The sequence below is a fragment of the Stenella coeruleoalba genome (assembly GCF_951394435.1).
Source record: "Stenella coeruleoalba genome assembly, chromosome: 18".
Classification (NCBI taxonomy): domain Eukaryota; kingdom Metazoa; phylum Chordata; class Mammalia; order Artiodactyla; family Delphinidae; genus Stenella; species Stenella coeruleoalba.
Genome location: NC_137164.1, coordinates 77,495,789 through 77,518,790, shown reverse-complemented (window position 1 = coordinate 77,518,790; position 23,002 = coordinate 77,495,789). Strand labels below are relative to the sequence as shown.

Genomic DNA, 23,002 nt, shown 5'->3' with positions numbered 1-23,002 from the left:
TGTCCTGTGCATCGCTCGGGAGGAGTGGGGGCTCAGCTGGCCCCGGGGGGGCGGGTCCTTCGGGCCGGGGTCTCGGCTGCGGCTGCGGGGAGCGTGCAGGGTGCGGGCCGCCCTGACCTAGGGCGGTGGCCGTGCTGTCCTGCTCAGGCCCCCCTGCGTGCGAGGAGCAGCCCTTCCACCGGGTGGCGGGGTGGGGGCTGTGTGGGAAAGCCCTCCTGGAGCATCCTGGGAAGGACCCCAGAACGCCACGCGGCAGAGGGACACAGGGCTCACGTGGGACGGCAGGTGCAGAAGAGCACACTGTGCTGGTCACGCGCGTGTTCTGAGGTGTGAGACGAGCTGGCAAGCCGTCTGTGAACCGTGTGCCTGTGACGTGTGCAGACGGGCCCACAGCGGCACCTGCTGCCTTATGAGCTGGGAGCCTCTGGGAGATAAAGGGGAGGCCGGGCCGGGGCCGGGGCTGCCCCTTGAGCTGCGGGCGGGTATCCTGCACGTGTTCGCTGCACCTGAAGTACCGAGGAACTACCGAGGCATTTCCGGAAAAGTGTCCCATACCACTTCAAAGAACTCCCCGGTATTTAGGAAAATAAATGTATCAAAATGCTACTTGCCCGCCCTGTTTCTGAATTGGTTTGGGGCTTAGGTGAAGAGATTAAAAGTGCTGCCTCTTGATTTGAAGTAAGTTTATAATTTTTGTATTTTTAAAGTTTTATTTCAATTTGTGTCTAAATAAGTCTGCTTTCTACATCTGCACATTGGCGTTATGTAGCGCTCAGCGTTTACCCAAAGCGCTATTATTAGTTTAACTTCTGACAATATTGTTCCGGTACTTATTCCTTATCAAATTCTGTTCTGAGATAGCCAGGCCAGTAGAACTCCTGAGAGCTAAGTCTGTACCGTAAGTCTGGTGGCTTTTTTCTCTTGTGTATTAGAAGCATCGCAAAAGATCAATCCCAAGAAACACTTGGAACCTTCTGCTAGATTTTGGAAATACGATTGCAGATGACGTGTCCAGCTAAGATGAAGAAGGTACGAGAAGTAGTCGGAACTCAGGCGATGGCCAGAGGCACTGACGCGGGCGCGCACGTCTCTGCCCCTGGACCACGGGTCAGTGATGGCAGCGCAGGCCCCGGGGCGGACAGCACCTGCTGACTCCTGGCCCGACCCCGTCCGGAGACGGGGATGGTGATCATAGTGACTAGTAGTCACTTTATTATGTCTTGTAAATCACACAAAAGAAAATACAGCTTCATATTTAGGTAAAGTCAGGAAGACAGTTGTCCGAGCTAAGCCATTTCAGAGTGGACGTGCAGAGGCCCTGAGGCAGACCTCAAGCAGGACAGTCACTGGGGCCCGCTGCCCCGCGTGTGGCTGCAGCGGCTGTTCCGTCGCACGGCCGAAGCTCACGGAAGACCGCAGCCTCCATTTGCTCACCTGAGCACGCACGCCTGCTGCGGCCCCCACCCCAAACATTTCAGGACTCGGGGGGCGTTTGCCTGCCTGCTGAGCTGTGGGCGCTGCCCCGTTAGGGAAGGATGCCCACCCCCCGGCCCCGCCCACCGTCGGCTCCCTCTGCCCGGCCAGGAGGTGACTGTGCACATTCCCGGCGGGGTCAAGGGTGGGCGGTCCTCACAGGACCGGCTCCACACAAGCACACCAGCACTTGCCAACCCTGGTCTGGCTAGAGCAGAAGAGGGTCACTTTAGCCGATTCTTTAAGTGGAGCACAGGCTATAGAAAGTTAAAATCATTTGAGTTCTTGAAATATAAAAGTTGGATTGTGAAAAACTGCTTTGAATGTAAAAATATTGCTCTAAATCGTTGATTTTTTTAAAAAATCTATTTGCTCTCCTTCAGGAGTGGGGCCTGTTCTTATAGATGATTTCGTAGAATGTGCACGGCCAGTGGTCACGGGTGGTTAAGGCAGCCCTCTCTAGGCAGAAGATCGAGATGGATTAAGGGGAAAAGGGAGCTGTCCTGCAGGAGACACTGGCCAGCCATGCCCGTTGCCCATTTTGGAAGTCATCCTGACCAGTCGTGAGACTGCAGACCCTCTCCTGCTGCTTCGAGAAGACGCCGCTGACTGTGGACGCCACACGGAGACCCTCTGAGCTCGCCGCTGGGGCGCCCAGAGACCCAATCATAAGAGACCTCCGCATGATTTCCGCGTTTACGGAGGAGCTGGGGCCTGTCTGCAGGCTGCAGGGTCGCTGTTGATCATGACCCAAAGCGAGGCTGTGCTCACCACACTCACTGAATTGTCCGCAACCACCCCGAGAAACTCCAAGTCAGGCTGCTGGAAACGTGCCCCAAAGAGGACGCGTGTCGTGGATGCTGGCGGTTTTGAACTTGGTGCCAGGGTTAAGATTTATATTTTTTGAATCATCAAGTGTCTGGATTTATCAGCTCTATTTTCATTTCACTTTTCTCTGGATGCTCATCTGGGAATCATTTTACAGGTTAACGCGCCGTTGCAGTTTGCACAGCGATGGTGTCATCGTGATTCCAGAAAAGTGTTCTTTTAAATTGCCTGCAAGTCAGTGGGTCTGCTTTACTTCTGATAACGGCAGCTGACCTTCCTAAGAGCGTCATAAACTATGCTTTTAAAAAATGTAGTTAAGGGCTTCCCTGGTGGCGCAGTGGTTGAGAGTCCGCCTGCCGATGCAGGGGACGCGGGTTCGTGCCCCAGTCTGGGAAGATCCCATGTGCCGCGGAGCGACTGGGCCTGTGAGCCGTGGCCACTGAGCCTGCGCGTCCGGAGCTTGTGCTCCGCAACAGGAGAGGCGGCAGCGGTAAGAGGCCTGCGTACCGCAAAAAAAAAAAAAAAAAAAAAAAAAAATGTATTTAAAAGGACATTTTTCCATGAAAAATTATTTCTTTCATGATAAATTATAGATTTAAACATCAGCGTTCTCTCCTTTCAGCCTTCTGTAATATGAGTACTGTTCACCCACCCGCCCTCCTACGGTTGTCACACTTGGGAGGCAAAATACACATTGTTGTCCCAAAACCCCACACCGGAAGCCGCGTCACGTGCAGGTGGACGTGTGTGTCCGCGTCTCGTTGCCCGGCCTCCTGTGCCCCCTGTCGGGGGGACGCTGTCCAGAACCGCTGTGTGGACCCCACCTCGTACTGGGAACGATCTTCACGCCACAGGCGTGCTCGCTGCCCAGCCCACAACCCCGTTCGTGAGACAGATAAATCGGGGTGATTTCACAGGAGAGGGGAATTCACTCAGATTTCCAGAAAGTGTGCCTAAAATGTGTGGTTGGTTTGGCGTTCAAACATGTGACCCACTCAGGCCTGGGGCCTGGAGACCCAGCCTGGGCGGGTCGGCCCGTCACAAGGTGCAGGGCCAGGGAAGTCACCTGATCTCTCCCGGGCCCCGCTGCCCCGTCCTCTACCTGTAAGACTGGAGTTCTAAGAGGCGTTAATAGAAACTTCACCAATTGTAACACGTCGTTCAAGGCCTCGTGGGTTCTGACATGTAAGAGTTCTGTTCAGAGAGGTTATGGAACTCGGACGGGCCTGTGAGAATCATGAGGTCTGTGGCACTGTTTCATTCTTGAGGTTTAAAGTTATGTAGAGAAAAGGTGTTCTGTGGAGTTGTTTATCAACAGATACCAAAACAGTGACAAAGGCTCTTCCAACACTTATAGGTTTCCCTTCTATAATACACGTTTAAGTCGTGCGTGCTGTGAAAGTGCTGAGGACTCTGGAAACACTAAAATTCTCTTCCTGGTGTCATGGTGCCTCTCAGGTCTGTCCTCGGACGCTTGGCCCTGGATGTCAGGGTCCTGGATGTCAGGGTCCTGGATGTCAGGGCCCTGGATGTCAGGGTCCTGGATGCCAGGGCCCTGGATGTCAGGGCCCTGGATGTCAGGGTCCTGGATGCCAGGGCCCTGGATGTCAGGGCCCTGGATGTCAGGGCCCTGGATGCCAGGGTCCTGGATGTCAGGGCCCTGGATGTCAGGGCCCTGGATGTCAGGGTCCTGGATGTCAGGGCCCTGGATGTCAGGGCCCTGGATGTCAGGGTCCTGGATGCCAGGGCCCTGGATGTCAGGGCCCTGGATGTCAGGGCCCTGGATGCCAGGGTCCTGGATGTCAGGGCCCTGGATGTCAGGGCCCTGGATGTCAGGGTCCTGGATGTCAGGGCCCTGGATGTCAGGGCCCTGGATGCCAGGGTCCTGGATGTCAGGGCCCTGGATGTCAGGGCCCTGGATGTCAGGGTCCTGGATGTCAGGGTCCTGGTCCCACGTCAGGGGAGTGGCCACTACACTTGGGACCCTCCCAACCTGTGTCCCTGCCGCCTTGTTGCAGGATCGCGTCCCACACGGACGGCCTGGGTCACATACTTTCCTTTCTAGGTATCACGTGGTATCTGCTAAGTACCCCTGTTCCGCGTGGGCGGTCACAGATCTCATAATACACGAATTTCCTTGAACTGGCGGGAGTTACGTACCTAACTGATCCACTGAAACGCAAACTATACATACAGTGAAGACATGCGGGTTAACCAAACGTGGGGGGTTTAACACACGTGGCCTCCCCGTGCCTGCCGGGAGCTCCTGGGCTGGACAGCATCACCTCCTTCCATGTTGGTGACATCGCACATGTCAGTGTGTTCTTTTACCTTAGTGAACGCTTAAGTGGGATATTACATATGTCTCCAGCTCCAGGCTCTGTGGGGACAGCCATACCCACGACTCGTGGCACACGGCCGGGGCTTGGCAAACACTGCAGGAACGATGCAGTGGGCTCGCCTCACCTCTTCCTCTCGCTGACATCGGCCAGATAGTGTGGGATTGCTCTTAGCGTCTCGATGACAGTGTCTGCTGCCTCAGATTCAGCAGAAGAGACCAGCCGAAGACGGTACCTCTGCCTAGCGATAGACGGCTTCTGCCACATGGTGCCTTTCTCCCTACGTGGGTGGCTGTCTGAGGGGCTGCCCTCGGGGAGGGAGCCTGCACCCTAGCAACCCGGGCCAACTGCACTGGTCGTAAAGGACTTTTGCTTTAGGACCTCTCGGACTGTGCCGGCCAGAGTCGGGTTCCAGAACCTCTCTTTTAATAAGTGCTGTGATGATACTACCCATTCATTTACCTTTTCTTTTATTTTCTTGCCACGCCACGCGGCGTGCGGGATCTCAGCTCCCCTACGAGGGATCCAACCCGTGTGGAGTTGTAACCACTGGACTGCCAGGGAACTGCGACCCGTTCATTTAAAGGCATCTTAGTATCTTGTTATTGAAAGAAACTTAAGTTTTATCAGACGTGTTTCTTACATCCCGGCGTGACGCCCTTCTGCTTGTCCTGGTCTGACGTGGGACCAGAACCTGGGGGACAAGGGGCCTGGGGACAGAGGTGGTAGCTCTCCTGACCCCTCTTTTCAAGTCAAGGTCCCTGGTTTGCAGGGCTTCCCCCCACTCTCAGCCTCAGCACGGCCGTGAACATCTTCCCCGTGGAACGGGATCGGTGGGAGGACGCTTAAGGTGCGTGAACCTTCACGGGGCGCCCTCGCCGACCCCTCGGGGCTCCGGGCTCTGCGCACACACGGAGCGGCCGGGAGGCTGGCTGTCGGGGAGCCTTCGCTGACGCTGGGCCGCGGGGACGCCCGTGATCACACACGCGGCGGCTCCACGTGCTTTCCCCCTTCGCACGTGGCAGTTTTCTACCATAAACACGCTTTATAATCAACGAGTCCTCCGGAAAACAGAGCCGTGCGTGTGACAGCCGAGTCGCAGCGTGGAGGCCGCCGAGCGCGATCCCGTGTAATTGAAAGTCCCGGAAAGGCAGAGCTACAGAGACCAAGTGGGTGGGTGGAGGCCCAGGGAGCGGAGGGGCCGCAGCTCGGGCGGGCTCTCCGCCTGGGCCGCGGGGAAGGTCGACGCACGCCGCGTGACTGGACCAAACGCAGTGAGCCCGACGGTGCGCGAGTTACACCTGGAAGCTGTAGAAACGTGTGCATCTCCCCAGCGCGCCGTGCAGACCGCCCTCTGAAGCGGTGCTCTGAGCCGCAGGTGCCCCCACTGAAGAGCCAGCCCTGGGCGCACCACGTGGCTGCGGGCTGCGGGCCCAGACGGCTTCCTCATTGGTGCCGCCCGCCCGCCCGGGACAGAAGAGGGCGCCTGGCCGATCGGGGAGGCTCCCGACGGCGACGCGGCGACCAGAACAGGGGCCGGCGGGGCGGGCTGAAGGCTGGGCACCCGGCAGCTGCCGGCAGAGATGGAGAAGTTTCAGGCTGCGATGCTGCTGGGGGCCGTGGGCGATGCACTCGGGCACGGACACGCCTTCGGGGAGGACAGCGCCTCGGGCCCCAAGGTCCAGAAGGAGCCGGGAAAGGTGGGGGGACTGGACCACCTGGTGCTCTCTCCAGAGAGGTGGCCGGTGAGCGACAACACCATCATGCACATGGCGACGGCAGGGGCCCTGGTCACAGGTGAGGCTCAGCCCCGGCGTGCTGGCGGGCGGGAGCGCGGGATCCCGCAGTGAGGGGGGGGCCGGGGGTCACCCGCTGCCGCTGCTGAAACCAGCTTGTCACACCCGGGTCCCCAGCAAACCGGACGTGCCGTGGGTTGTGTTCCCACGCAGCCTCTCGGGTGACAGTATCACTCTCTGCTCATCTGCAGCCTCAGGTTCTTAAACCGGGACTTTCACTGTTTTGTAAACATTCACTCGGCCGGCTGAGCCTCTGTCTCTAGGGTTAAAACCAACCGAACGGCTCGCTTCGGGGTTTGGAATGAGGGCTCAGCTGTTCACTGCGGGTAGTAAGCCTGCTTCTGAGTTTATTTCAACAATACATAAAATAATAAGCCAGTTTGAAGTTTGGACCCATTACGATGCTATTTGGGGGAATTACTTCTAAATTCCAATGAACTGTGGTTAAAACGCCACCTACCAAAATAGGATTTAGCTCGGAGAGTTGCTGCAGTTTCCCAGTTGTCCTAAGAAGATGCTATGACTTGAGGGGAGACACGCTTCCTTAAGGAGCAGGTTGATTTTCGGAGCAGGTCTTCACTGAGTTTCAGAGAAGCAGCGGGTGTCTGTGAGGCGCACCTTCCCCACAGGTATCGAGTGGTGAGCTCGTCACTGCAAAATTAGAACTTACGGCAGCTCTGAAGTGGCTGGAACATACGTGTCACCCTGTGCTCACCCCGCAGGCCGGTGCCAGCAGCCGGGTTTAGCTCTGCTGTCACCACACAGGAATGCCGTCTGCTCTGCCGGGTCCCAAGTAGCCGGAGGGGAGAGCTAAGGCACCTCAGATAAGACAGCGTCACGGCAAGCTGGCACAGCGAGTGTCCTTCTGGGTCTGCAGACTCCGCAACTGGGGGCAGCGGGGGCTGATTGTGAGGCTTTCAGGCAGGTTCCCGTGTCCCTCCGTGTCAGTCCGTGTGCCCTTGTGTTGGTCCTCACCTGGCAGAGCCCACGGCGTGTCTCTGTCCTGTGCGGCGGCCCCCAGGACAGCTCCCGGCTCGGCCCCTGACGAGAACGTGCTCCCCCGGGTTGGATCGAGTCCTGTCCCCTTGGCAGGAACAGGGCGGAATCCGCCCCGGGTGAGGACGGTGGCAGTGGGCCCAGTTCTGATGGCTGCGGGCGCAGCTGGACAGACGCACGCCCTCTGGCCAGCGGGCCACCAGGGCGCGCTCGGGCAGGCCTGTGCCCCCAGAAACTCGGCAAGCAAACGTGTTTTCAGCTCCCTAAACATACAAGTTGGAATTTAATTTACGTTTAGTTTTCAAACAGCCCAGCTTTTTTCTTTAATAACAAACTGCAGCCTGTGGAAGGGGCCTCTGAGCCCCCGAGTCACAGCGACAGCAGACTCTGACTGTGGCCGGGTGCTGTTCTAACTGCGGGCGGCGTCATCAGGTCCTCGCACCGCCCTGCAGGTCGGGTTTATTACGAGGGGCTACAGATAAAGGAACCGACGCACAGAGTGGTTCCAATCCACACTCGCTGTTTGGCGCTGAGTAGCCTGCCCAGCGGCACACAGTGAGTGCGGACCGGAACCCAGACAGCTTCGTGCCTGCATCTGAAGCGCCATCCCGCCTGCTGCGGCTGCTGGACACGCGGTAGTTCAGGGGCCCCGATGGACGACGGCTCTTCGCGCGATTTCCAAAGCCAGGCAGGCAGGAGAGGAGGGCCGGCCCCCGAGGCCTGAGGTGCAGCCCCGCACAGGCCGGCTTCCCGGCGCCCGTCAGCTGCGTTGGCAGGTGTGCCCTGCCCTGCACTGTCCGGTCTGCTCTCCGTGTGGCCAGGCACCTTGGGCCCCAACTTTGGAGGGTGTGTGGCCTCTGTACACCACGCCGTGGATTCATTTAATGGCAGAAGTGCTCAGGCTTTGCGACTGAAATCCATTGGCCAGCTCTGGCCTCGGCAAGTGACCGCCCCTCGCTGAGCCTTGTCTGGGAGGAAGCAGTAGACAGACAGGAGCCTGACCCTGCAGTGATGGGCGCGTTGCGGGGGGGGGGGGGGGCGCGTCACGTGAGGTCACCCAGTACAGGTCAGCCAAACCCGGTGCCACCCAGGTGACAGCCTGGGCGCCCCTGTCCTGTGGCCCATGGTCTCCGAGGGACTCGAGACCACGCTTGTCCCCAGAACGCCTTCCCACGAGGAGGCAGTGGGGACGGTGGGCAGCGTGCACTTGGCCGCTTCGCTGACAGGGAGATGGGAGAGGGTCAGCTCCCTGTACCCTGGACGTGGGTCCCCGAGGGCCCGAGGAACAGGCAGGTTTCAGGCCAGCTGGGCGTCTCGGATAGAACCGCGAGCCGTGTGTGAGGATCCTGGGTTTTCCTAGATTCTGGTGTGTAGCTAGAAGAGGCACAGCAGCAAACCACAGCATCTGAAATTCAATGAGATCCACAGCGTGTCGTTCGTCTGCGGTCAGGTTTCTCCGGGGAGCCAGGGTCCTGTGAGCCGACCCCAGACTCTCCCTCCTCCTGGGGGGATGGGGCCGGACGCCGGTCGTCGCTTCCTTTGTCGCTGCCTTCCACCCGCCCCTTGTCTGACCCTGCCCCCCACACACCCCTCTTCCGCCCCAGACTTCTGGTGCCTGGACGACCTGTACCGTGAGATGGTGCGACGCTACGTGGACGTGCTCGAGAAGCTCCCGGGGCAGCGGGTAGACCCGGCCACCGTCGAGGGCTGCTCGCAGCTGAAGCCCGACAACTATCTCCTGGCCTGGCACACGCCCTTCAATGAGAAAGGTCAGAGCATGAGTTCCTCTCCCTCCAAAGCCACGGGGCTACAGGGCCCCGCGACACTACCCTGCCTGTCACCCCACTGAACGGCCGCCCAGGGAGCCAGCCAGCCTGGGCGCCGGCTTCAGAGTCACTAGCATGCCCAGCTCCTCTGTCACCATCCCTGGTTTAGGAACATTTTCCCACTGCTTTCCCTTTAAATGTGTTATTTTTAGCCAGTGCATCAAGGAAAGCATACACCACCTGCATAAATGTCTGTCTCTGTGATGATCTCATGTGTCCTCGGGGTGATGTTATCAGGCAGCTGCAGTCTCTGCCCCCAGGGCCTCTGCTCCTGGGGTCCTGGACACGCCCTCCGGGTTGACTCTGAGGGCATACCTGTCCTTCTGGGTTTACCTTGAAGGATGCCATCAAATCAAATGTTACTGGCACATAAAGAAGCAGGAGACATGGTCCATAACAAAGAGAAACAGCAGTAAATCAGAACTGATGAACCCTGACACAGTCACTAAAGTTACCAGGTAAGGATAGAAAATAGTGTGGATTCGATATTTCTGCAAAAGGTTAAATAGAGACACGTAGGTGTAAAAATGATCTACATCACAGTTCTAGAGAAAAACAGTGCAATGTCTGAGTTTAAAAATTCACTGACTGAGGGGCTTCCCTGGTGGCGCAGTGGTTGGGAGTCCGCCTGCCGATGCAGGGGACGCGGGTTCGTGCCCCGGTCCAGGAAGATCCCACATGCCGCAGAGCGGCTGGGCCCGTGAGCCATGGCCACTGAGCCTGCGTGTCCGGAGCCTGTGCTCCGCAACGGGAGAGGCCGCAACAGTGAGAGGCCCGCGTACCGCAAAAAAAAGAAAAAAAAAAAAAAAAAAGAGGAAACATATCGTTGAAAGCATACTGTGCGTGCAATTCTCTCTCCTACGTTTCCCAGAAGGAGCATTTCCTCATCCCGTCAAAAATCCTGTTTTTAATGGCTGCTTTGCAACTTCTTTCCTCTCTTTTCTTTGTCAGGAATGTGGGCAATTTCCCTACTTCTGACTCATTTAAATGACCCTGTGCTAATCATGGTAGCACATAGTTTTTGTACATCTTCATATGGTTCGTGAGAGCTAGACTTCCAGAGCCGGCGTCCCCGGCACAGAGGTCTAAGACCAGGTATCCCACGTTCCACGCAGGCTCCGGGTTTGGCGCTGCCACCAAGGCGATGTGCGTGGGCATGCGGTACTGGCAGCCGGGGCGGCTGGAGACGCTCCTCGAGGTCAGCGTGGAGTGCGGCCGGATGACGCACAACCATCCCACAGGTGAGGCAGCCGCGGGCGGCGGGGACGTGGGGAGGCCAGACGGGAAGGCCTTCTCCCCGCTTCAAAGTCGGTCACGTCACAAGAAAAGCAGGACGGCACCGGTTCCGAACGAGCCTGGGGTCTGGCTGGAGCCCCGGGAGCCGGCATTTCGGCCGGGCTGTCCAGCGGGGAGCCGGCGCCGCCGTCGGGCCCCGTGGGCGCTGTGCGCCGTGCCCTGGCCGGGTCCGGTGGCTGTGGCGGCAGAAGCCGCTCCCCCCGTGTGTCAGGACAAAGCGCTCGGGGTGCGCAGGGGGCCCACACTCCGGGCTGGCCCCCCAGGGTCGGGCTTCAGAGGGAGGGCGGGCCTGCCGACCCAGCGCCCGCCTGTGAGACGTGACCGGGGAGCAGCCAGCTCAGCTTCAGGAAAGGAGAACCCTCCTGAGTTCTGGCTGAGCTCGGCTCCCGGCCCCCGGGGTCGAGGGTGTCGCTGCTCTCGGTGACTGTGCTCCTTTCAAGGTCACCTGCAGGGTCCGGGCTTACTGGTGTCGCCCCCGAGCCGCGAGGGCCACCCTGTGCCCTCCAGGAAGCAGCCGACGCGGGCGCCGTGGCACCTGAGTCCACAGCAGGCGCGGCCGCTGAGCCACGGACGCCACGGATGAGCCCGTCAGATCTCTGAGCACAAAGCCATGTAATTCAGCCGGGCGGCAACGTCCGGGTGGTGGAGAGGAGTTTGCTAACCCCCAACTCAGCAGAAGTGAATTAAACATAAACAGCCTTCCAACAGGAAAATGTTGAACGTTTGGAAACAATGCCATGAGTACGAGAGCCTGGGGTGAGAGTTTAAACATCTATAACATTGGTTAATTTATTGCCCACTCTTGTTGTGGCCTTTCCCGTTGCGGAGCACGGGCTCCGGACACGCAGGCTCAGCGGCCATGGCTCACGGGCCCAGTCGCTCCGCGGCATGTGGGATCCTCCCGGACCGGGGCACGAACCCGTGTCCCCCGCATCGGCAGGCGGACTCTCAACCACCGCGCCACCAGGGAAGCCCTGCCCACTCTTATTAAAGAAATGTTGTTTCACGTGTTTAAGAGCTGGGTAATTTATATATTACTAGGCTGGTGACTAGGGTCGGACAGCACACACTTAACACCGGGAAGCACGTTTTAACTCCACTCTCCTTTGCAATTTTTGAACTGCCTTTGGAGGCAAGTGTCAGTTTTTCTTACCTTTATTGCCTGGGAGTGTGCGTCTCGGATCGGGAGCTGAAGCACCCCATGACGGGAGGTGGGCTGTGGCAGGTGGTCAGGACGGCAGCTGGACCCCGGGCGCGAGAACCAGACGCTCGTCCCTGCCCCAGAAGTGGTTGCGGCTGACGCCTCCCTGGGGTCCCGCTTCCCATGGCCACTCGTGGGGCAGCTCTGCAGGGGCTCACCCGGGCTTGGATCCCGTGCCCACAGCAGCGCTTAGAGGTGGGGATCGTGCTCTCCCCACCCCGCCTCTGCCCCCTTGCAGACGGTAACTGAAGGTCAAATTGGCAAAGCCCAAGGACACAGCGTGTCCAGCACCTGGGAGGGGGCGTGGCTGGTGCCAACTTTGACCCTCTCTCCTGCCACCCCAGGCTTCCTCGGGTCCCTGTGCACGGCCCTGTTCGCGTCGTATGCCATTCAGGGCAAACGGCTGGAGCAGTGGGGACGAGACATGCTGAGGACAGTCCCGCTGGCCGAGGAGTATTGTAAAAGGACCATCCGGCACCTGGCAGGTGAGCCCAGCCTCCCTCCTGACACCCTCCCCCGGCACCTTAGAAGGAGGTGGGCTCCAGCCACACCCAGAGAAGACTTGGACAGACTGGGGGGGCCGTGTGACAGGCTGACCCCACAAAGAAGGTCTGCAGTATTGCCTGGCCAGAGGGCGGAGGGTCAGGCGAGCACGGGGATCCCCTCTGGGTTCTCGAGACGCGGGCACCCCCCCGACACACACACCCGTCATCCACGAGCCGTTGCAGCTGCTGCTCCAGACTTTGCAGCAGCGTCCTCCTACCATGACTTCAGAAAAGTCGCTTCAGCGCCTCTGGGGCTTGGAGGTCAAGCTGCTAGTTAGGGATAACGAACGTCCTCTCTCCTGACTTCGCAGGCACAGTGTTGAGTTAATAAAAATACACAGGTTCAGGGCTCCCCTGGTGGCACAGTGGTTAAGAATCCGCCTGCCAAGGCAGGGTACACAGGTTCGAGCCCCGGTCCGGGAAGATTTCACATGCCGCGGAGCAACTAAGCCCGTGCGCCACAACTACTGAGCCTGCGCTCTAGAGCCCGTGAGCCACAACTACTGAGCCTGTGCGCCACAACTACTGAGGCCGCACGCCTAGAGCCCGTGCTCCGCAACAAGAGAAGCCACCGCAGTGAGAAGCACGCTCACCACAACAAAGAGTAGCCCCCACTCAGCAACAAAGACCCAACGCAGCCAAAAATAAATAAAATTAATTTTGAAAAATACACAGGTTCAGAATTTTCAAGAGAAGCCACTTAAAAATAAAAATACTGCGATCGCTGCCTTAGTTCAGCGCATTGTCAAGCAATTCTTTGGGCTGGTTTCGATCTCCATCTTCCTTGCTGGTATTTCAAAGTAGCTACAATGTGAGCATTTTCGAATTTCCCGAGCCTTAGCCGAGGCGGAGGGCGTGGGCTCTGCCTCCTCCCTCCCGCCCGCTGCCCACGGCGCCCAGCTGGACGGCCGCCACAGCCCGCTCACCTGGCCTCTGTGTTTAGAATACCAGGAGCACTGGTTTTACTTCGAAGCTAAATGGCAGTTTTACTTGGAGGAGAGAAAAATCAGTGAGGACACAGAGAACGAGGCCAGCTTTCCCGACCGCTACAGCGCGGAGGAGAGGGACAAGGTAGGTCTGCCGGCGACGTGGGTGGCGAGCAGGAGCTGTCGGGGCCGCTGCCTGCCACCCCCGGCTGTACGGGACCCCACGGTGGAGGTGGGCTGAGGGAGCAGCTGGCAGGCGGGGCCGTGGAAGACTTTTCGAAGGAAGCCCATTGCAAATGGATGGTGCTTTTATCTTTTCATTTTCTCTGATTATAAGCACGATTTGTGCTAGAAAAGTTGAAAATGTGAAAATAGTCCATCTCACTTCATCTCTTCTAGGGACTGGGGATAGAGGGATGAATAAGTCTGTGCAAACCACAGGCATTCCCCATGCTGAGAAACCCCCCCAAGTGGCTGAAATTGTCAGGATCGTGTTTGGTAGCATAAGAGAAACCGCTGTAACTGCGGTTTAACCAAGACAGAAGTTCATTATCCTCACGTCAAGGGAATCAGAGCTGAGTCAGAAGCCCCTTGCAGTGAGGAGCTGAGGATCCTCTGTCTGGCTGCTCTGCTGTTCTGCGAGCACGCCTCATAGTCCAAACTGGCTGCTCCCACTCCAGCCAGCACATCTGCATTCCAGGTGTCAGGAAGGAGCAGGGGGAGAGGAAGGGTCCACCCTTCCCTTTTTAGGTGCTTCCTACCGCCCTTTCATTTATCTCTCATGGGCCCCCCGACGCAGAAAGACTCAGAAACACCGTTCTTCTTCCTGTGGAGATGCTGTTGCCCCAGACCGACACTGACTCTGCTGCTAAGGCACAGGGGTGTGACCTGCCTGCGTCCACCTCCCCGGCCCAATCTGACCCCTGCCCCTTGTCAGCCTTCGCCACAGACCCACAGGGACCTGCTCTGAGCCACCAGCTGCTCAAGCCACCGTGGCCTCCCCAACCATGTCCTCCGGCCGGCCTGCGGCCCTGACCACACGCGGCACCCCTGCCCGGCCTCGCGTGTCCCTGTGCCCCACACAGACCTCACATCACGCAGTGGCGCCCAGCTGTGCTGTCACAGCAGCCCCATCACAGCGCTCCAGACCCCCTGATGGCTGTCTCTGCCCGGCAGCTGGCTTGTTTGCTCATCTGCGGCACGGCTGGCGTGAGGCACACGGGAAGCCAGTGCCCACCCGCAGCCCTGGGGCAGTGCACGGCACACAGGGGCGCCACGTCGGCGCACAGATGAACCCAGAAGCTCGTGCCCTAGCGCACGGGACGTGGTTCCTGGCGGCCTCTGACCTGTGGCGCTTTCTCCAGACCTACAGGAAATGGAGCTCGGAAGGTCGAGGGGGCCGGCGGGGCCACGACGCCCCCATGATTGCCTACGATGCCCTTTTAGGAGCCAAGGGCAGCTGGACGGAGCTCTGCCACCGGGCCATGTTCCACGGAGGTGAGATGCGCCTTCTCGTGAGTGTGAAGTAAGAGGCCACCAGCCAGGCCCTCCTGCCGGGCCCCGGGCTCCCCACCTACACTGCTGGGACCTCCGGGTGCCCAGGTGTGGAGACGCGACACCTCCCGGAGCGGGGGAGTGGAGCAGGGGCAGCGGGCCAGGGCCGCCGGCGGACGGGGTGGGCAGGAGGCTGAGAGCTTGAAGCGGGGGCGGCGGGGGTGGTGCGCAGCGCGTGCGCAGGACCCGCGGGAGGTGCTCACCCGAGCGCACCAGGGTATGCGGCTGTCCCAGGAGGGGGAGGGGACCCCCCGCCCCCTTCCCCGGCACCTCCCAGAGCAAACCTGGGCTTGGCTGAGGCCAAGGGCAGAGGCTGAGGTGGCCCGGCCTCCTGGCGAGGGGGCAAGGGGGCCAGGGGGCCAGGGACCGCCGTGCAGCCCTGAGGGCCGTGCTTCGTTCTAGGTGAGAGCGGGGCCACGGGGGCCATCGCCGGCTGCCTGTTTGGGCTGCTGCACGGCCTGGACGCCGTCCCCGCGGGCCTGTACCGCGAGCTGGAGCTCAAGGAGCAGCTGCGGCGCCTGGGCGAGGAGCTCTACCGCCTGTCCGCGGAGGAGAAGTAAAGCCCCTTCCCCGCCCCCAGCCCCTGGCGGCCCGCTGGTGCCTCTGGGGCCCCGGGGGGCCCCCGCAGCTCGTGTGACATCTTAACTTTCCTCCCGGTTTCAGAGGCCTAACTGCTGTATAAAGCACATCGCTTGTCCTATGAGAATAGTCTTCCCGCCCTGGCCAAGCCTAGCGCCGCACTGACGTCCCTCTGGACGCAGCAGCCCCACCTCCAAACGCGAGGCCACGGAGGGCCTCTGGGACACTCGGTGTATTTTATTCTGCCGCAAAACTAACGCATCCGCTCACTGATTCCAATAGCACCCATAAGCACGATGGCTCTGCTCGGACGGCCTCCTCTGTCTGCAGGGCGCCCAGCACGGTCTCTTTCTAGCTCTTAGGCGTGCGGTCCGACACCTGCACACCTCGGGCCCCCAGCCTCACGGGGCCGCACCTGGCGCTGCGTCTGCGTCCTCGCCGCCGCGTGCCCAGAGCTGGAAGAGTGGCCGGCGCCTGCGCCTGCGGGGCCGCGCGCTGTTTAAGCTCCAGCCCACGTGTGTCATCTCGCTAGATTTAACGCCAGCCTCTCTCAGAACGACTAACTGATGCAGCCAGGAAACGGGGGCCTCGTGCGGCCCGCATCCTCCCACGTGCCGCCCTGCCCCGGGCTCGCTGACGAGGACAGAGCTGGCCCTGTTCCCCGTGGCCGGGGCTTCTCCACACTTGCTCTTGTTAAAAGTAACCCTGGACACAAATCTCTTTGAAGTAGTCTCTGGTGTGAGTAAAGTAGCGGTTGGTGATTGACGTGCAACGTGCTTTGGCGGCTTGGCTGGGCCCGTCTTGTGACCGCAGGCCCCGCGTGCTGAAGGCTTGCCTTGGAGCACAGCCGGGCCCGTCCCTGCCGGACACGCAGACGCTCAGCCCCGAGGCACCTCCCGGCGTCCTGGGCGAGGGGACGGGATGGGCATGTTTTCCACAGAATCCATCACTTTGCACTCCTTGGGCAAGGGAGGCTCTCAGCTGTGCTGGACAGAAACCTTGGGCCATCCTGCACATGGTAACGCAGTGGGCTCCACGCCGTGTTTCTGAATAACTGGACTAACCTTTGCTGCTCAAGATGCTTTGCAGTCAGAAGAGGCAGAGGGGGTCCACCACGCGGGGTCCAGATAGGTTTAGGGGGGCTGGGAGATTAATGACAATTGTCTTCCAGGAACAGAACCCAATTAAGGTAAGTCGACACTTGCCCAGACACACACGACAGGCTGGGCTTCCTGTGTGGAGTCTGTCCCGTGTCCCCGGCTTTCCCGAAAAGCGGCCCTTCACGATCTGCTGCGCGGAAGGGAAGTGATCAGAGGAATGGGGGTGGCTGCACTGGAGGCCACTTGGTCTCCACCTTTAGTGACGATGTAGGAGAATTAAACCCATCCTGAGAATCAGGGAGTGAGTCTCCTTATAGACTGATTAAATTAAAACACACGAATAGAAATTCACCAGCATCATAAAGTAAGAGTGGAACTATCTCCCCATTTCCTTTTCCTGTTCCAGAGAAAGGCAACAGTTGAAAAGAAAAACAAAACCATAAGAAGTAATGGCGAGAATTCCATACCTACTCAAATTGTTTTAAAATTTAACACTTGCTGATTTCATTTTTATTAGAAAAGTGATACCTGCACACGGCTTCAGAAACTCAACCCCGTAAACGGGGCATGTGGGGAACAGGGTTCCTCCCAACCCTCCCCCCGACTCACATCACCAGGCGCCAGAGAAACCGTTGGTCACGATTCCTTCGTGTCCTTCCAGAAAGTTCTCTACACATACGGCCGGGAAGGGGGGGTGTTTGCATACATGCATTTGCGTTACACACACACACACACACACACACACACACACACACACACACGACTTCCCTCCACAAATAGGAATGACACATTACCTGTGATTTGCTTTGGGAATTTTCCACTTGACGGCTTTCTGGATACTTTTCTGTGTAGTCACACGTGTGCCCCTCGGGATTTTTAACTCTTGCCTGAGATTCCGTTGTTGACGCGTGAGCTATCATGCTGTTTTCCTCCTGCACCTGTGGCCACACCCCCGCCTTAGCGGTGCCCGGCGGGAAGGGTTTGCGTCCCCAGGGACAGGTGCACGGCCCTGCCCTGTGGCGAGCTTCCAGACTTCAGGCCGATTTCAATTAATTCCTGTCCCCAGACTCTTTGCTTAGAGATCGTGCATTAGATTTCCCAGCGTTTTCATGTCTGGAAGCCAGATGATGTCCCCCCCAGCCCCCCGCGGTCGGGGCTGAATCGCGGGGCAGGACCAGAAGGGCCCCCTCGGAGGGTGCAGCGGCCCCACCACCAGGTCTGCCCCTGAACCCGGGCCTCCTTAGCGGGGGGCTCCACAGCAGCGCTTGACTGCCCCATGCTGTGGGTTCAGGGGTGGGAGAGGCCGTCCGACAAGGCACTCCCTGAACGCCCCGCTGGCCTCCCGGACCCGTCGAGGCTTCACCACAGCCCCGAATCCGCAGGCAGAGTCCTCGGTGAGCTATGAGCCCAGCACCCGGAGCAGACGGGATGGGAAAAACGGACCAGATGCCACGTGATGGAGCAGGAAATACCCAACTTGACGTTTCACCCAAACACGGGGTTTAAAAACCTCATCACCGAAATTCACCCCAAAGGTGGGAGTAACTCTTAGGTAAGAGCGCGGACACCGTGACCACTTGAGTTAAAATCTCTCCCGTGTTGGCTCATCTCCAGTTAAGAGGTAGAAATATAAGGCGAGCACCCCTGATGTTACAGGGAGAAACCAGCGTGGGGGAACTGGCAGCCTCGAGGCTTTCGGGGCTCCACGCGCCTCCGTCACTAAGGGTGGCTCCGGCACGGGGCCACACACTAGGCCGTGCCTTCCCCTGGCCGGCGCTCAGGCTCTGGTGCCCGGTGACACGCAGTCAGAGCCCACGCCTGGCCCCAGGGGCATCTCCCCTCAACTGCCAGGCCCCCGGGGACGCCAACGAGGAAACGCTTGCTAGCTGGAGCCTGACCACAGGGCCCTCAGAACTGCACCCCCCCTGGGGGCACAGGACCAGGGGAAACCCAGAGACACCCCCCCAGGGTCCCAAGTGTCCCCACTGGCCCAGGGCCATCTGTGCTTTCAGGTTGGCTTTGCTGCATCCCTGTCCCATCTTAATCGTTTGTTTTCAAGTACTTCAAACACACAAAACTCACAAAACAGCTCAAAGAATCCGTGTACCCTTCATCCAGTTTTACCCACTGTTACTGTACTGGGCCCCGTTTGCTGCATTGCCTTCTCCCCCCTCACTACACGCAGACACACAGAGACACACAGACACGCACAGACACAAAGACACGCACAGACACATAGACACACAGAGACACAGACACACACAGAGACACATAGACACACAGAGACATGCACAGACACACACAGACATGCACAGACACACAAAGACACACACAGAGACACAAATAGAGAGACACACACACAGACATACATAGACACACATACACACAGAGACAAAGACACGCACAGAGACATGCACAGACACACACACACAGAGACACATAGACACACAGAGACACAGACACACGCACAGACACACAGAGACACAGACACAGACACACATAGACACGCACAGACACACAGAGACACACAGACACGCACAGACACAAAGACACGCACAGACACATAGACACACAGAGACACAGACACACACAGAGACACAGACACACACAGACATGCACAGACACACAAAGACACAGAGACACAAATAGACACACAGACACACAGAGACAAAGACACACGCACAGAGACACGCACAGACACAGAGACACATAGACACACAGAGACACAGACACACACAGACATGCACAGACACAGAGACACAGACACACACACAGACACACATAGACACGCACAGACACACAGAGACACACACATACAGAGACACATAGACACACACATACCCACCCACAGAGACACAAACACACTCACAGACACACACAGAGACACACACACACAGACACACAGACACACAGACATGCACAGACACACACATACACACAGAGAGACACAAATAGAGACACACAGAGACACAGACACAGACACACAGACATGCACAGACACACACACAGACACAAACGGACACACACACAGACACGCACACCCAGCAGTAGTTGTCACTAGACAGGAGGGGAGTGTCCGCAGAACACTCTGCTATTTAAATCCCAGGTCCTGAAATAGCATCCAACCCCCAGGGCCTCAGGCAGCCCGGTTGGATGGATGGCCCTCTGTCCACCATGACCAGGGCCAGGCGGGAAGGAGCGGGACCGTGGGCCCCGGCCCAGAGGACGCCCACCAGCCTTTATCCAGGTTTATTTCCAGGAAACACAGAGGTTCAGGTTGTCAGGCTCTGATGCGTTGGCAAGTTTCAGCCGGTAGCTCCCTGGCCACTAAAATGTTCGGCGCAGTCGACCGATGTGCATTTGTGCTTCGGTGGGGGAACGGCTACTGATGAGGGATGCGCAAGCCGGGGCCTGCAGTCAGCGTGAGAGCCGCCCGCCAGCTCCCCGCCAACGGCCTGTAGAGACGGGGGACGGCAGCCTCTCCTCCTTCCCGTCTCTTCCGAGGGGAGGCGAGGCACTTACGGAGCGCCTGCTGCGCGCAGCCCCACTTGGCGCTGGGGGAGGGGTGGCTCGGAAGGTCGCTGTGTCCTCCTGGCCTTCGCGGCTCCACGGGGACGCGGGAGGAGCCGCAGCTGGAAGGACAGAGTGCGCGGTGCGTGCCCCTCCGCACCCCGAGTGAGCGGCCACCATCTCTGCCCCAGGCCGGGAGGACGAGGGGGTGACGTGTCCCTGTCTCTGCCCCCTGACCCCCAGGCCCACAGCTGGGGGAAGAGTGTTCGTGAGACGACGGTAGAGAGCACGGCCGCGTGGCAGATGTGAACTCACTGTGTCCTGGGGCAGCACACGTGCTCTCGGGGCGCAGGGGATCGGCCTGGAGGGAGGTCACGGCCGAGAGTGGGGAAGGGGGTCTCAGTGCCGCAGAGAGCGCCCCTGCCAGGGCGGCGGGACGGCCAGACCTGTGCCCCAGGAGACCCCGTACCTCAGCGGGGACACGGGGGCCGGGGGACATCCAGTCGCTGCCCCAGGGCATGTGCTGACGCGTGGTAGAGCAGGCCCAGGCCAACCAGGCCCTCGATGAAGCAGGACAGGCTGCCCCCGTGGAGGGGACAGGCCCCCAGAGGTGCTGGACGCTGCTCCCGTTTTAGGACAAGGATGGAGTGGAGGACCTCTGCTGGGAACGCAGGGTCTGCGTCCTGCCCCATCTGTGACTGCCAAGGGGGTCCGGTTGGTGACCGGGGTGGGAAGGGGTGTGTCGCCAACAGCGACTCTGATGTCCCTGTATTTTCAAGTGACCTCTCGGGAGCCAGAGTTACTGACGGGACTAAATGAGGAACCTTTGCTGCAGCGCTACTGTTTAGATTGGCCCCTAATGTTCCACTCCTGTCCCGGGATGGGCTCGGTCACGTCCACGCCGCCAGGGGCTGGACATGAAGCCACGGGCCCACCGGTCCTCCAAGCAGTGCTGACCAGGCCGAGATGGGCTGGGCCGAACCCCCGTGATGGGCAGGAACTCTCACCCAGGCCCGAGGTGCCTTGGGAGCAGGGAGGTCCCAAAAGAATGTGCTGGGCCTGCCTTCAAGTCTGGCCGGACAGGTAGACTTGAAGTCTGGACAGAAGGACCTCGCCTCCCCACGGGAGCTCGCCTGCCGTCCGCTCTCAGTGACTTCGGGGTGCAGAGGTCGGGACTGTCACCCTGCAGGGGACACTAAGAGGCCTCATAGGACCAGTGGGGACAAGGCATCCGGGCCACTGGGAAAGCAGGGTCCTGAGGGATGGATAGGAGCTCGTCAGGAGCGTGGCTGTGCCGGGCCGGAAGGCTCAGCGCGGGGAGAGTGTAGAGCTGGAACAGAGCCCAGCGCGGCCAGAGTTTGAGGGGAGTGGAAGACGGCAGGGCAGAGAGGCTGGCGGGCGGGCGCAAGGTACAGCGTGGAGAGGCGCTCAGGGGCGCACCCGGCGGCCAGGGCCCTTCCACAGGTGCTGCTGTGAGCCCTGGGAAAGCAGGGAAGAGACGGTCTCCCTGCGCAGAGGCTGTGTGCCACTGGGGGCCACGCAAAGCCACACTCCGCGTGCTCTGTGCTGCACCCGGGCCTCTGGCAAGGATGAGAAGTGCACAGCGGGAGGCACCCCGGGGACGTGCTGGGGGCGGCGCCTGGGAGCTGTGTGCTCAGGCAGGGACCCCAGCAGGGGACACGAGACGCCCCGCGCGCAGGCTGCTCAGGCCCTGGGGTGGGAATGAGCTGGGACCAGTCGAGGGCCAGTGCACCGGAGCCTGGCTGCCCAGCGAGCCCAGGGCACATCCCCCTCTGGCCGGGGCTCAGCACAGCCCGACCCCCTCAGATGCTCGGCGCGGCCCCAGATTCAGCGGCCATGTGTTTCCGGCTGTGGCCATCCCGCAGCCGTGCCGGCCCTGCCACCTCAGAGCTCAGTGGGTTCAGGTCTGGCTTTGTTTGCAGAGCCTCGTCCACCACGTCAGGGTCAAACCCACGGTGGTCTGAGGCTGGAAAGTTCTCGCTCCATGCCGGCCGTTCTCAAAGTGGCTCCCAGGGCCAGTAGCTACGGCCACTCAGGGGACTTGCTGCAAATGCAGGTCTTGGGTCCCTGAGACGTCCGAGCTGGGGCTTCTGGTGGGGTCACCTCACTGGGCGCCCAGGTCCTCCGGCATCTGGGGATAATGGGAGCAGCTGCATTCTGCGTGGGTTCACTGCGTACGAGTGAATTCGGGGTTCTACGGAAAATTCTGCGGTTACATTCACTCCCCTTCGCTCCTTGAAAGGAGTAATTGTCCGTCCGGGATCCACTCCCAGGCAGTAGACGGGCGCCCGGCTCACCCAAGGGGCTCACCCGTCAGGGGGTGAGGCCAGCAGGGGCCCCATTGTTGTCCTCCCATCACGGAAGCGCTCCTAACGGCTCTTAAAAGAAGTTTGTGTGCAGCTTCCAGAAACAGAGCTCTCTCTCCTGCGAAGTACAGAAAGAAAAGTATGTTCGCACGTTCCCTTCCAGCCTGCTCTCGGTCTGTGTCTCCGCCGGCTGCATCCTGAGCACTTTCCTGCTGTAGATTGCCTTCCCTCAAACTCAGACGTGACGTTTCTTGAGGCCCCTGCCCCGTGTCCGGCACTTAGGATGTGTCCCGTTTTCAGTGTCACACGCAGCACACTAATCTTTGCTCTGCGACCTGATCGTCTCTTTGGGATGAACAGCAAGCCGTGCTGATGGCTGGGCTGCAATTCTGGGCACGTCTTTGCCAAACTACCGTCTGGAGAGGTGGAAGCCCCAGCTGGGAGGAGGCAGACGCGCCCTCAGGGGACAGCCTCTCGGCCTGGACCCACTGGGCTGGGGCGAAGGGGTCTGGGGACAGGGCCGTGGAGGGTGAGGGCTCAGGTCCCTCAGACTTGGGGTTTCCCTGAGAGCATTCCCGAGGGGGCTCAGCAGGGCAGGTCCCGGCCGGTGCCCCCAGCCCTCTTCCCCTCTACGGGGCAGTGAAGCCCGCGCCCTCCTGCTCCGGGGGCCGCGCCCCAGCTCCCGCCCCACAGCTGAGTCTCCCGC

At 59.6% G+C, this 23,002-nt stretch overlaps 1 protein-coding gene across 4 annotated transcripts in view; it reads left to right on the top strand.

Annotated features, from left to right (window-relative positions):
- The window catches only part of ADPRHL1 (ADP-ribosylhydrolase like 1), a 34,232-nt gene extending 18,883 nt beyond the window's left edge, over positions 1 to 15,349 (top strand). The window contains exons 1-7 of one of the 4 annotated variants that reach the window (XM_079903246.1): positions 6,155 to 6,437; positions 9,037 to 9,201; positions 10,374 to 10,499; positions 12,100 to 12,240; positions 13,244 to 13,371; positions 14,591 to 14,723; positions 15,183 to 15,349. In XM_079903246.1, coding sequence (XP_079759372.1) covers positions 6,224 to 6,437; positions 9,037 to 9,201; positions 10,374 to 10,499; positions 12,100 to 12,240; positions 13,244 to 13,371; positions 14,591 to 14,723; positions 15,183 to 15,340 — 1,065 coding nt within the window. In that variant the 5' untranslated portion in view covers positions 6,155 to 6,223 and the 3' untranslated portion in view covers positions 15,341 to 15,349. Of the gene's footprint in view, positions 1 to 932; positions 6,438 to 9,036; positions 9,202 to 10,373; positions 10,500 to 12,099; positions 12,241 to 13,243; positions 13,372 to 14,590; positions 14,724 to 15,182 lie in introns of those variants that run through there. The other 3 variants (XM_079903247.1, XR_013824889.1, XR_013824890.1) reach the window with 3 other exon arrangements.
- Positions 15,350 to 23,002: the final 7,653 nt, after the last annotated feature.